The 14,186-nt window shown below is 48.9% G+C and overlaps 1 protein-coding gene across 1 annotated transcript in view; it reads left to right on the top strand.

Annotated features, from left to right (window-relative positions):
* Positions 1-14,186, top strand: part of Dscaml1 (DS cell adhesion molecule like 1) — a 320,228-nt gene that overhangs the window by 16,631 nt on the left and 289,411 nt on the right. Inside the window, exons 2-3 of the mRNA XM_052188455.1 lie at positions 266-583; positions 3,446-3,592. Of these exons, the coding sequence (XP_052044415.1) occupies positions 266-583; positions 3,446-3,592 (465 nt within the window). The remainder of the gene's footprint in view (positions 1-265; positions 584-3,445; positions 3,593-14,186) is intronic.

Below are 14,186 nucleotides of genomic sequence, written 5' to 3'. Positions count from 1 at the left end.
TGTGGGTCCGCCCCTTATAGGCTGAGCAAGCCACTTGGCTCCACACGTAAATGAGACTTTAGACTTTTGCCATTCCTGTACCAACTAACCTAGAAAGGTCTATAGGCCAGGAAGCATCCTCTCTCTTCTTTGCCAGTGCCTGGTCAATAAAACGGTGACTGGGTGACATTCAAAGGCCAGATGAATCCAGTGTCAGCCAGAGAGGCTTCTGCGACTGTTTCAACAGCAGACACCAACCGAGTCTCTCTCCTTGTCTCCCCTGCAGCCCGCCCCGAGGATGTCGGCACCAGCCTCTACTTTGTAAATGACTCCCTGCAGCACGTAACCTTCTCCAGCTCTGTGGGTGTGGTAGTGCCCTGCCCGGCCGCTGGATCCCCCAGTGCGGCTCTCCGATGGTACCTGGCCACGGGGGACGACATCTACGATGTGCCGCACATCCGGCACGTACATGCCAACGGGACCCTGCAGCTCTACCCTTTCTCCCCTTCCGCCTTCAATAGCTTTATCCACGACAATGACTATTTCTGCACTGCAGAGAACGCAGCCGGCAAGATCCGGAGCCCTAACATTCGCATCAAAGCAGGTAAGGGACCAGACACCTGCACCCTGACTGGGCTCCCTCTGAGCTCTAAACACAGAATGGGGTAGGCAGGCTGGCAATGCGAGGGTACATATGTGGTGTGTGCACGAGAGCTTGAAAGAAACATATACTTGGGGACAGCTTGGCCAACTACTGTGTGTGCACCGCATCTGTGCATTCTTTTTTTTTTTTTTTAAGATTTATTTATTTATTATCTATAAGTACACTGTAGCTGTCTCCAGACACACCAGAAGAGGGCATCACATCCCATTACTGATGGTTGTGAGCCATCATGTGGTTCTTGGGATTTGAACCCAGGACCTTCAGAAAAGCAGTCAGTGCTCTTAACCACTGAGTCATCTCTCCAGCCCTCATCTGCACATTCTTTTTTTTTTTTTTTTCGAGACAGGGTTTCTCTGTGTAGCCCTGGCTGTCCTGGAACTCACTGTGTAGACCAGGCTGGCCTCGAACTCAGAAATCCGCCTGCCTCTGCCTCCCAGAGTGCTGGGATTACAGGCGTGCGCCACCAATGCCCGGCTCATCTGCGCATTCTTAAAGTGAGATCTGTCTACCTTGCAGCACTGCATGTAGGTTGAGTGAGACAGAGCTCACCAGTGAAACAGGAAAATGTTGCTTGAGCTTCATTTTCTAAAGGCTCCTTTTCCTGAACTATATCAAGCAAAGTGCAAAGGTCCTGGGTTATCATATGTAACTGAAGCAATTTCCATATGGTTCAACTAATACCCAGGATGGAGATACACACACAGCACCCCAGAGGTCTCCCTTCCGCTTTCTGCGGTCTCTGTTCTTAGGGCAGTCATAGTCCAGCTTGGAATAATGTGGATGTTTTGCCTTGTCCGTGCTTTATAGAGAATGGCGGCCTGTGTTCAGCCCTTTCTGGGGTCTTCACCTCTCCATTTTTATCATGAAATTTGTCCTCGCTGCTGTGTGTGGTGGAAGGTCCCACACTATGACCAGCGTATAGTATTTCACCACGTAACGAGGCCATGTGCTATTTGTTGAACATTTGAGCGCCGCACAGCTCAGAGAACAGCTCAACCGTAGCAGCCAGAGAGCTGCATCTCCTAAAGAGTCTGTGGGGGAAGGGAAGCCAAAAAGCCTGGGCTCTGTGGGTCAGGTCTGGAAGTGAGGGGCAGGTTGGATCTGCTCCTTTTAACTAGGACATCACAACACACTAACCTTCTGATAGAGATAGGAAGTGCCTCAAATAGAGGTGTGACTAGTGGTTCTTTTACAAGGGCACCTGGATGCAAGAGGCCAGCCCACCATGCAGCTCCAGTGTGCCATCTGTCCTGCTGCTGCGTTGGACAGGCCCAGGTGGGCAGTTTCTGGGAAGGCCAGCAGGCCTAGTGACAGACCATTCAGAGCTTCTCTCCCACCACAGAGCTTCTCACAGGAACAAGATCTAGGCCCAGAGCTGTGGAAGGGTGAAAGTGAAACCATGCCGGTGCCCTGCCTGTGCCCTTGGGGGTCAACTGTTGACACTGATACAGACACAGAGGCCTCTTCTCCCAGGCTCCTGCGGGTGTCTTCTTGGCAGCAGGTTCTCTGCATTGCTTGGCCTTAAGTATAACCCCAAATATCGAGCTTGAAGCGTCGATTTAAGTCCCTCTAGCCTCCATAACCAGGAGCTCTGGGCAGGGAGAAAAGACCATCATATCTGCAGCTACATGCCTTTCCTTGAGTTAGAGTCAGCCTTCTCAGTAAGTCTACAAAGTTTTTCTTACTGATGACGAGGCTAAGTCAAAAAAAACTATTTTCCACATGCTTGGCTTTTTTGCATAGGGTTCAACAGATGGGGAAATTGAGGTTCAAAGGTTAACTTACCTGCACCCAGCACATCCATGCAGCTCAGAGGGGATCAGGGTCTACTTGACTGATAGTCTTATGTCCTCTTCTGTTGCCTCCTCCCCAGAACCCCCAGAGTTTGTGAGTAACACAATTCACCCTTGGCCTCCACTGCTCCAAGACCCTTGGGGGTCAGCTCCCTCAAGCTCCTTTGTGAGATGGGGTGGAGGCTGCTAGACCCATGGGAGGGTGGGACTGGAGCCTGATGGCCTGCCTCTCCCCTGTCCCTTTTCTTCCTTCTCCTCCTTTCCTCTTTCCTGGAGAAGAGAGGATGAAGGCCTGGGGAGAGCCAGGTCCACTGGAAACACAAGCAATTAGAGACTCTTGATGATGCCAGAGAGGCTGCAGGTGCGCTGCTTAGGGGGAGGATGCCAGGGCCCTAGGTGTCGCCCTGGCAACCATGGCAAAGAGAGCAGAAGGGCATGTTGCCCAGGTGTCTGCTGGGGACAAGGTCTGTAGGCAGTGTGGGCTCTAGATGCTCCAGCACTGCTTGGCAGAGAGGGGAGTGGAAGGAAGAAGCGAGCCCCTGGCAGAGGCTAAGCTGAGGAAGACAGGGGTAGACAGAGGCCTTCGTCCCACTCTCAAGGTACATTTGTTTAGTCTACATACAGGTTATGACACACGAGTGGCTGCAGGTGACACTACATAAGAAACAAATACAGGACTGGGAGCAGGCAGAAAAAGATTCTAGATGGTCCTAACATCAGGACCAAGACTGGGTAGAATAATAGGGACAGGAGGTGGAGGGTACTAGGGGTACAGAGACTGTATCTGTGTCTCAGACAACTCTGGTTTGAATTACTCTTTTCTACTTCCCACTGGGTAGTACCAATCCCATGAAGAGCTCAATATCTAAACTACATTTCTCAAGATGTGTGTTGCTACCTGATATAATCTGGGTTTTATTTTGTCAAGCGATGGTCACTGTGCCCAACCCACTTGTCCCTTTTCCCCACCACCATGGCTGTGTAACACTCTTCTTTAAATTTCCCGCAGTTTTCAGGGAACCCTACACCGTCCGGGTGGAGGATCAAAGGTCAATGCGTGGCAACGTGGCTGTCTTTAAGTGCCTCATCCCCTCTTCAGTGCAGGAATACGTTAGCGTCGTGTCTTGGGAGAAAGACACAGTCTCCATCACTCCAGGTAAGGAATCATGGGTGGTGGCTGACACAGCTGCCCGGGTGGTGGATGATGCCTAAATTGGTCTATGATCTGCACAAGATGTTAACAATGGCTTTAGGGACTGATCTGCTGTTGCTCTGTGAAGTCTTGACAAGTGGGTATCTTTGGTGTCTATCTCTGTGTGGGATGGTGACGTCCGTTCACTGAGGTGTTATCTATGAAGGTCCCACAGACACAGGGTGGGGCTGCTGTCAGGTCTCCTTTGTAACTTGCTCTGATTTATAAGCACCTTTGGCAAGCTCACCTTCGAAGCATGGTAAGGAAAGGCAGAGTACATTTGTGCTCTGTGTGTGGTTAGGATGATGAGGCTGGAGGTTTGGGGAACCCGGGCCTAAGGAAGGGTTCACACAGGAGTTTTACTTCCCCATGAATTGGCAGAGAGACCATGAGACTCCTCGGTGACTGACATTGGAAAGGGGTCAGTCCTGTGCTGTAGGCTTGGAAAGCCCTCATTGGTTCAGTCTCGCCTAGGAATGGTTGTCCCTTCAAGAGGAAACAGATCTTGGAGCCTCACAAAAGGATCTCTTAAGTTTTTATTCAACCTTCAAGGCTCCAATACCCACCCTTCCCCCTTCTCCACACTGCAGGGAATCCATCGGTTTCCTTCCTGTTTGAAGGCACTTTACAGGAAGAACTTTGGTCTTCCTGTAATGTGGAGCGTCCTGAACAGTGTTCTTCATGTAGCCCCATTGACTCCAAGGTCCCCAGCCAGTCATCTGAAATGCTTCATGGTTTTCAGAGTTAGTTGGAAATGACAAGCCTCTTTGGGAACAGTTTTCAGCCTGTGGGTTGTGGCCTCTTTGAAGGTCGAATGACTCTTTCAGAGGGTCATCTAAGACCATCGGAAAGCTCAGATATTTACATTACCATTTATAACAGAGTCAATATTACAGTTATGAAGTAGTAATGAAAATAACTTTATGGTCGGAGGGTCACAACATGAGGATCTGTATTAAAGGGTCACAGCATTAGGAAGGCAGAGAATCACTGTTCTATTGGAATGTGTTATGGAACCGAATTCTTCATCTTGCTGAACGACCTCTGCCCTGTGGTGTGAGCCATGCCTTTGAAATAGGAGTGTCCATAAGATTTGGATACTTTGAAATAGCAGAATCCAAATGTCTCAGGAGCAGGCCCGGGTCTCCGCATCTGAGAGCTTCAGATGGAGACAGTGGCATGTGACCTACACTTACATGTTTGTAGCTAGCCTGGCAGGGGCTTTTTAAAAAGACATAAATGTGTGCCCTTTCTCATCACTTTACTTCTCTCCGTTCCACGCAAAAGACCAGGCCAAAAGATTTCCCGCTATCTGATAGGTTAGCATCATGGTCGTAGCAAGACAGACTCAAAGCTACTTAAAGATGCCTTCTATTCTTTTTGCAAAACCGTAAGTTACTAGGAGCTGTCTGGCAGGAGAGTCTCTGAGAGAAAGTGGCAAAGGGGAGACAAGGAACCCAGGTTCTGTGGGCGCCCATAGAGTCAGTTCTCGGATCTCATGACCGCCTCCGTGGGAGCCCTACAAGGCCAGGACAGAGGTCCCAAATGAGACATGGCATACACATCCGAAGATCCAAATGGTTCTACTTCAACTGAACTAGGGAGCACAAGTTGGTAGACGCTGGCACATCTCTGGGGAAGCCTCAGAAATGATGGACCCTGGGATTCCTGTATTTCTAGCAGAGTCAGGTCTAAGGCATTTAAAGAAGGCAATGTGGTATTTCTTATACACTTGGGTTTATGGATAAAGCATTATGTCTATTAAAATAATGATTATGTTATTAAAGCTTTTTGAGTACTTACTATTTCCCTGGCACCGGGCTAAGATACCTTCATACATCATTTTATTTTAGCCTCACAAAAGCCCAGAAATGTATTTTCTCTTTTCCACTTTACAGAAGAGAAACCCAGGGTTCCAAAGAAGGAACTCAACTTCTTCCAGATCACATGCCTATTACTCAGATAGGGCATAAACCTAAGCACGATTTTCCCCAGGTCTGTGCTTCCCCTGCATGCACACAGACATCCCCAGGTTCTCTGAGGACCAAGAAGCTTTAAATGTGTGCTGTAGGCATGAGAGCTTTAGGGGGAAATACTCACCGCTGGTTTTTTTTTTTATTCGATATAATTTATTTATATTTCAAATGATTTCCCTTTTCTAGCCCCCCACTCCCCGAAAGTACCGTAAGCCCCCTTCTCTTCCCCTGTCCTCCCACCCACCCCTTCCCACTTCCCCGTTCTGGTTTTGCCGAATACTGTTTCACTGAGTCTTTCCAGAACCAGGGGCCACTCCTCCTTTCTTCTTGTACCTCATTTGATGTGTGGATTATGTTTTGGGTATTCCAGTTTTCTAGGTTAATATCCACTTATTAGTGAGTGCATACCATGATTCACCTTTTGAGTCTGGGTTACCTCACTTAGTATGATATTCTCTAGCTCCATCCATTTGCCTAAGAATTTCATGAATTCATTGTTTCTAATGGCTGAATAGTACTCCATTGTGTAGATATACCACATTTTTTGCATCCACTCTTCTGTTGAGGGATACCTGGGTTCTTTCCAGCATCTGGCAATTATAAATAGGGCTGCTATGAACATAGTAGAACATGTATCCTTATTACATGGTGGGGAGTCTTCTGGGTATATGCCCAGGAGTGGTATAGCAGGATCTTCTGGAAGTGAGGTGCCCAGTTTTCGGAGGAACCGCCAGACTGCTTTCCAGAGTGGTTGTACCAATTTGCAACCCCACCAGCAGTGGAGGAGTGTTCCTCTTTCTCCACACCCTCTCCAACACCTGCTGTCTCCTGAATTTTTAAAGAGATGCTTTGGTGGACCCAGACACAGGTGGTGATTAAGAACCTAGAATCTGGGACCAGGCTGTCTGGAATAGAGGCTCACTCCTCTGCTTATAGCTGGGTGAGATGTCTCCACTCATAGGGCGTCACATCCTATGACTGTAGAATGGATCCATAGTATTGAAATAAAAATAGGCAATGTTCAAAAGGTTGCCTGCTCTTCCACGGATGTGCTGGGTTGTAGCTGCCATTGTTTAGGTAGAAGACAGCATCCTTCATTATATCCATTGGTTCCTGTTGTGGTGTGTGTGTTTCTACTGTGTAGCTGACCTGTGTGGCTGACTGGGTTTCCTAGGAATGAGAACAGTGGGTTTTGTTGTTTGTTTGTTTGTTTGTTTGTTTGTTTCATGCCTCCTCGGCTCCTAACACCTTACCCTCCATACTTACCCAGTGTTGAGTGAGGAAGGAATGTTTGCTTGATAATTCTGAGGGATTTGGGGAGACAGCCCAGATGGATGGTGGGTAGCAGATAGCCAGACTAGAGCAGGTGGGGAGAGAAGTTTACCTAGTTTATGTGCCCAGGAGCTGGAGGCAGCTAGCTCCCCCAGGCACCCCTTGTAGTTGGTGCTTCAGAGCTGTCTTTGATGTCAGGACCAGGCTGGTAGCCCCAAAGGGCATAATTACCAGAGAAGTGGCCTTGATGCTAATCTGCAGGGCTGTGTTAAACTTTGGGAGAATGCCTTTCTTTCCTTTGGTCTTGGAGAATTTTCCTCAGCTCCCTTGCCCTCCAGTTCCAGCTGTAATCATTCTAGATCCTTCTCTAGCTATTTTTTATATCCAGAGACAGTCTTCCCAATGCATGAGTCTAACTAATATGTCCCTGGGGGAGCCCAGGGGAACCAGAGGCAGTGGGGTTTAGCCACTTCCAGGCTCTGTAGGTGAGGACCAAGATTGTGGCCACAAGGCACGTGCTCTAATTTTGGAAAATGCAAAGAGTGTATAAAATTTTATAAAATAAGGCTTTTATATTCCCAGTGTCACAGGTTTGTGCTTTGTGGTAAGCAGGTGCTGCTGCTTCTCACTCTCAATGATCTGGTCTGAAGGCAGAGAATGGTGCAGCAGTGTCTGCATCAGAGCAGAAACCTGCATTAACTTTCATCTCCAGATCCACGGGACCAGTGTCTAGTGTTCTGTGCGTCAGGACCAGCTGGAACAGGTGCTGGGAAGCTGGCCGATGAGGACCAGTTGAGGTCTCAGAAAGCATCCTCCTTGAGAAAAACATGTGCCCTTGGAGGAAGGCCTGTTGGCCACAGAACGGGAGCCAAGCCTCCCGTGCCTCTGTCTGAAGGAGCCTGGTATCTAAACAAGCTCTGGGAGCTGAGTATTTGCTCACAAGCTGCCCTTCCTGGCTAGTTATGCTGTCTTGGAGTTGGCCACTGAAGCGCTCTCCAGCTTTTTGTTATGATTTCTCAGGGCGAGAGAGACAGTTCCTGTCTCCGCTTGCCTCCCCAACCTCTCCAGCCTCCAGCTTTGGGTTGGCTTTGAATCCGGTCTTCCAAAAGTATATGTAAAATCTTTGACCTGCTGGACTCCTACCCCAGTGTCCTTCCTAGAGTACCTACTGTGTGTGTGGTATGTGGTGCGTGTATGTGATATGGATTGTGTGTATGTATGTGTGATGTGTGTGTCTGTGTGTTGTGTGTGGTATGTATGTGGTGTGTGTGTCTGTGTGTGGTGTGTGGTATGTGTGTGGTATTGTGTGTGTGTGTGTATGAGTGTGTCTGATGTGTATGTGTGTGGTGTGTAGTATGGTGTGTAGTGGGATATGTGTGTATGTGTGGTGTGTGTGTGGCATGTGGTGTGTGGTATGTGGTGTGTTGTGTGCAGTGTGTATGTGGTATGTGTGTCTGTGTGTTTGTGGTGTGGTATGATGTGAGTGTGGTGTGTGGTATGGAGTATGTGTGTATGTGTGTGTCTGTGTGTGTGTATCTGTGTCTATGTGTGTGTGTATTTGTATGTGTGTGTGTGTGTGTGATGTGTACAGAGTGGGCATAAGAGGACTAAGGGCAGTGTACAAACACAGATCAGAATTAAGGCCTTCAGTGAAGCCGAAACGTGGTTTAATTTCCCATCTGCATGATCACCATTACAATGCATGTTATTGGATATAAAGATAAATCCGGCCCTGTTCCTAATAGCTTTTAATTTCCAGCAGACCTGATTATATCGAAGCAGGCTCCTTGTGGGAGTTTCCCAGCATGCTCTTCCCCAGCATCCTGACTGGCTTTCTTAGCCCCAGTGGGGAGTTTTGGACACAGCTCAGATGCCAGCCAGATGTATCCCCTGCTGCCCTGGAAGATGAGCCTGGCTGAGCTGCCTTGTTAGTGTGGATGGGGCTCTTGGATGCTAGACTGGGCCTTGGTCCAGCATTGGGGGCTGGCAGGGACAAAAGGAATCTGTTGGGGAAGGGATCTCTCTACCAAGGCTCTTGCTTCAAGGATTCTCATCAGACAGTGTCTTGTTTACCTGGCCTAAAGGGCTCTAGCCACACCCTCTTCATATCAAGTCACACCCTCTTCATATCAAGTCACACCCTCTTCATATCAAGTCACACCCTCTTCCTTTCTCCCGGAGCCTGGTACCCGTGCGTTCCCTTCCGTGGGCCTGTACCACACGCCTGTGGCAGATGTTTCGGCTCCTTTGGCTCCCTTCCCATTATTTCTATCTGTCTGCACAGGAGGGTGGCCGACATTTTTTTCCCTGCATTTTATCCACAGGACCAGCATAACACTGCAACAGAATGATAAAGATAACGAGATTAAGGCGATGTCTATCGTGCGTGGAGCCCTCTTTCTGGGTTAGGCATTTCATGTGCTTTATCTCTAATCCTCACAATCACTTTTAAGACAGATCGTGATCCCCCACCCCAGTTTTATAAATGAAGATATTGAGGCCCAGGGAAGCTAAACATCTTATTCAGGGCCACACAGCTGATTGGCTTGTGGCCTGAGAGAAAAAGAGACAGAGACAGACACACACACACACACACACACACACACACACACAGACAGAAACAGACATACAGAGACAGACAGACAGACAGACATACAGACAGACAGACACACACACAGAGACAGAGAGACAGAGAGAGAGAGAGAGAGAGAGAGAGAGAGAGAGAGAGAGAGAGAGAATCTTCTGACCTACCCTGCTTATTGCTTCCTCTCTAGAGCAGGCTCCTTGGGATAAATCATCTATTCTGTCTTTGAACTTCAACCTAGGAGGGAGGGTCTGTCCCCAACTTTTGCACTTGCCTGGGGACATAAACATGTCACAAGCCACCCAGCTCTAGCCTTTCTAACAGATCATCTTGGAGATCAGTAGACAGGATAACCATTCTCACATGAAGGCTGTAGGGACACAAAGATGGCCCCACCCTAGGATCTGAGCTCTGAACTCCTGCCTCAGCTCTGACGCCTGGAGATGGACAATCCCAATGTGCTAAACAGATGCACGCTTTGACTCTGGAATGTACATTTGCTCTGTGAGTTACAGTTCACTCAAGGTGACTTTAAGGCTACTTCAACCCCATGTGTCTCGCTTTGAGTTGGAAGGCTGGGAAAGGTAGGCACAAACACAAAAGAGATGGCGGTCTCAGGAAACCTTTAAGTGACCACAGTAGGCTACAAGGGAGCACCTGAGTTAGAGAGCGCCAGGGTTGGAGAGGCTCCTGGCTCCTGACTCCTGGAGCTGAGCCTTCTTGGTGACTGGCGTGAGTCTCAGACCTAGACCTACACTCTCAGGTCTGTTTCTTGGCTGCATGTGTTTAGGACACACAGTTTTGATGGCTCATGGTGGGGTTTATTTATTTACTATTTACTGCAAGCTTCCCACTTTCTTTGTCCAAACTCTACCCACCTTTCAAAATATTTTCAAATGCTACTCTTTTCTGACTCTTGCTAAGACTGAATTTAATCACCACCCAGGCTGGCCTCCTGCCCCAAGGTTGTTTTCTACAACCTCTCTCCTAGCTTTATCACTTCCTGGCTGGGGTCATTAATGATGCTTTAGAGCCTGTGTCACTCCATCCTACAGGGTGTGGCCTCCTCGAGGATGTGCCTTTACCCAGCCCCTAAGCCAGGATGCTGAGAGGGGGTGGGTCATCATGAAGTGCCTACTGTGGCTCTGACTCTCAGAGGTGGGAAGGGAGAGAGAGTCCTGCCTAAGCTTGCACGGCAAGTGGATAGCACTGGCGGGCTGTACTGGGATCATGGAGAGTCTGTGAGTCTTGAGAAAGTTACAAAGATACGATCAGATGATCAAGACCCTGTTTTTACAACTTAAATATTCTCTGATCATTGGTGGTGGTAGGCATCTCTGATTCGCCTGTGCCTGGCTGTCACCTGATGCACACTCAGAACCGATGGAGTTGTGCTGCGACACAACTGTCTGCTCCTTCACCCTGTCTGTCTGCTCTATGCGCTCTGTCTAGCTTAGGGATAAGTGTTCCTTCCTTCTGAAAAACAGTTCACGACATACTCTGGGGTTCTTTTGTTTGCTCTATAATTTTCATTGTGTCATTCTGCTTGGGGGGGGGGCTGTCACATAGCTAGGTTTAGCTACTTGTGTGGTGGGAAGAGAATGAGTGCATACCAGACCACACATCTGTAGGCCTGGTGGTGGCTATTTGTATGTTATTTGCATGTTATCTTGTTTCATTCTCCTGGTAAGTCCATGAGGAAAAAACTTCCATCCGAAGATTTAAAGAAAACAACACCGGAGACCGACCAGGCAGTTTGCTGCAGAGCACACAGCTTCCACCATGCAACCCTGAAACTCTTGCTCCCGAGGCCCAGGCTCTTTCCCTGTGACAACGACTCTAGGGTTGTCCAGGGTCTCCCAGCACTCACTGTTTCATTCATGGTGGCAGCTGCTAAGAGGAGAAGGCATTGACCCTCTGTTTCTATCTGCGTTGGTGAAGAAGGGAACAGTGGACTTAAATAGTCATAGATGCCTTCTTCAAGCACTAAGAGGACATCCCATCTCTTGAAATCTTTAAATGGATTTTGCCAAAACCCAGGTGTGATGACGTATCCCACGGCATTTGAAGGGTGGGAGCTGAGGGATCAGGGGTCTAGCCTTGGCTGCATGAGACTCTATCTCAAAAATAAAACAAAGACAAGAAAACCCTTAAATTTAACACATTTTGAAAGTTGGAGATTCAAAGGAAACCCTCAGGTCCCGTAAAGACACCCTTCCCCTAGTCCCATGCCCCACAATGAAGGAAAACCACAGTAACAACAACGGGTAAGAAGTAGGTGGACAGAGTCCAGCTTTGGCACTCTCCTGTAATATGCACTTTTCCTGGGCCATGCCCTCCCATCGCCACATGCATCCTATCTAGCAGGTTCTCACTGCCTACACCCCATACTCAAGGGTCTGAGACACAGGAGGTCAGCCACCTGCCCCAGGCCGCGGCTGGAGTCTGCGCCCGTCTGGTGCAGTGTGACTTCCCTCTTGGGTTTCCTCACCATCTGTGTTTGGTGCAGCCTTTCCCACAGTGCTCTCAGTGCAGAAATCAAGCCAGTTTACAGCTGTCCTACTGTGGAGTCCTTCCTGTCACATCTGTGTGAAACAAAGATTTAAGGGACTCCTTGAACAGAGATCGGAGGCTTGGGGGCGGGGTGGGATTGTAAGGCCTTCCTAAAGTTCGCCATGAGGACCATGGCTGGACTCTGCTTTCAAAGCCTTTAGCCCAGGAGCTCTCTAGACTCAGTGCCTGTCAGGTTGGCTCCCTGGAACTTCCTCCGATGTCCAGGCAGGCAGCCTGCTCTGCAGTCATTCGCCAGTTGGTTGGTTCCAGAGCCATCAGCTTCGCAGTCCAGTCAAGCAGAACGTCTGTGTTCGCAGGCGCCTCTGGCGGTGTGTGCATGTGTCCCGTTTAGCTTTTCCACTTAGTTCACTGCAAGCACTGCATTTCCAGAGCACCCACTGGGTAGATTTCAGCAGATTTAAGGCCGTTGTGGGCTAACACCCTGCCCCAGGACCATGCTGCGACAGTGGACACAGAATAAACAGCATTGTTTGGTTAAGTTGGCACCTCTGTAAGTTACCCTGAAATCAGAGCAGAATTCTTTATAGAAGGTTATCCTATACATAAATCACCATTAGACCACCTCATTTTTGTTTAATGCCTACCTAACTGTGCTGCAGTCTAAAAATGTGTGTTTAGTGAAGTCAAGGGTTGCAGGGAAATTATAGGGTTTTTCAAAAACCCATTTGCTTTGCCAGTGCTCACATCAGAATCAATCTTACCTTCAGTTCTCGATCGCATTGCAAACAGGCAGCCTTGCATTACCGAATCCTGGCATTTAATATAGGGTAGCGTTTATTCAGAAGGAGCCAACAGCGCTTGCAGAATGGCGGAGCTATGTATAGATGCCACTTCCTGCCAAGCCTGTGATTTTGAACTCTGTGGTGTATCCATAAGCCGTCTCTGCCATAGGGAAGGCCACGGCCGTGGCCCCATGGAGGTGGCTCCCAGGTTGGTCGTGAGTGCTGAGGATGAGTGGGCTGGAGCCGGGGATGGGGGGTGGGGTCAGCATCTGTAAGGCTGCATGCGTGGATTCGTATCAGCACACAGTGGGCACACAGTAGGCACTTAGACAGTTTCGTCTGATGATCAGAAGGAGGCTTAGCCAGAGCAGTGGCTGGCCCTCTGGTCTGGTGGGAAAAGGGGTGATTTAAAGGAGAAGAGTGTTCTGTGCTGCCTAGCCCTGCAGTAGCCAGAGTGAAGAAGTCACTCTTCCTGTGTACCCCAAAACTAGTAGGGCTCAGTTGGAGTCTCTTTATGATGGGATGAAGCTGTAGTGTAAAGAATGTGGGGTCAGGGTTCAGAGACCAGGGTTCAAATCTGACTCCAGGCCTTACTTTCCATAAGGTTCCGGGCAAACCTTTCAGCCCTTTAGACTTGTGTAGTTTTGCATTCTCTAGCTTTGAGGATGAGAAATTACATACATTTTTCTGTATCGGGAAAATCCATAGATATGCCATAATTTTTTTCACGCAGATATGTCCTCTACATATAGACATTCTGTATGTAGAACATGGATGCCTCTGACTGCTAGGCAGACAGGTACCAAGAACTTGGGACACAACTGGAGTCCCAAGGAGTTTAGCCAAGTGCTCGAGAGTTCCTGGGGTAAAGACTTCAAAACCAGAGTCCAGTGGGGCCCCTTCTGGTGGCACGCCCTTAGGCAGGCCATACGCCTCATCTCTCCACCACGCCACGCCTTCATTCCTCTGTCTGTTCCATGACTCTGTTAGATCACGAAGAGTGAGTACTCACATGTGGCCATAGAGGTGTGAACATCAAGGAGGACAAGAACCTATCTGCAGGGACTCGTGTGACCTTCAGGGTGACAAGCAAAAGACTGGCAGGACGGGCTGACAATGTGGCAGAGACAGGAAGCACCCTGGCATGTGCTCCTGTTTGCGTGGGCCACCTGACATCTGACTGTGCCCCGGGACCTGCAGGGCCTTATCCACAACACCCTCTCCTTGTCACTTACTTTTCTCATTGTTGTAATCTGCAAAGGGCGACTTAAGGGACAAAGGGCATCTGGGTTGGCTTTCGGTATGAAGGTAGAGTATGCGACGGAGTGGAAAGCTTGCTGGCAGGAGTGGATCCAGGTTGTAGACAGGAACGTAAGACTGAGTGCTCGCATCTTCACAGAGCAGGAAACAGAGAAGACAGGAAGCTGGAC

The sequence above is a fragment of the Apodemus sylvaticus genome, chromosome 7 (genome assembly GCF_947179515.1).
Source record: "Apodemus sylvaticus chromosome 7, mApoSyl1.1, whole genome shotgun sequence".
Taxonomy (NCBI): Eukaryota; Metazoa; Chordata; class Mammalia; order Rodentia; family Muridae; genus Apodemus; species Apodemus sylvaticus.
This window is presented reverse-complemented; position numbering and strand designations above follow the sequence as displayed.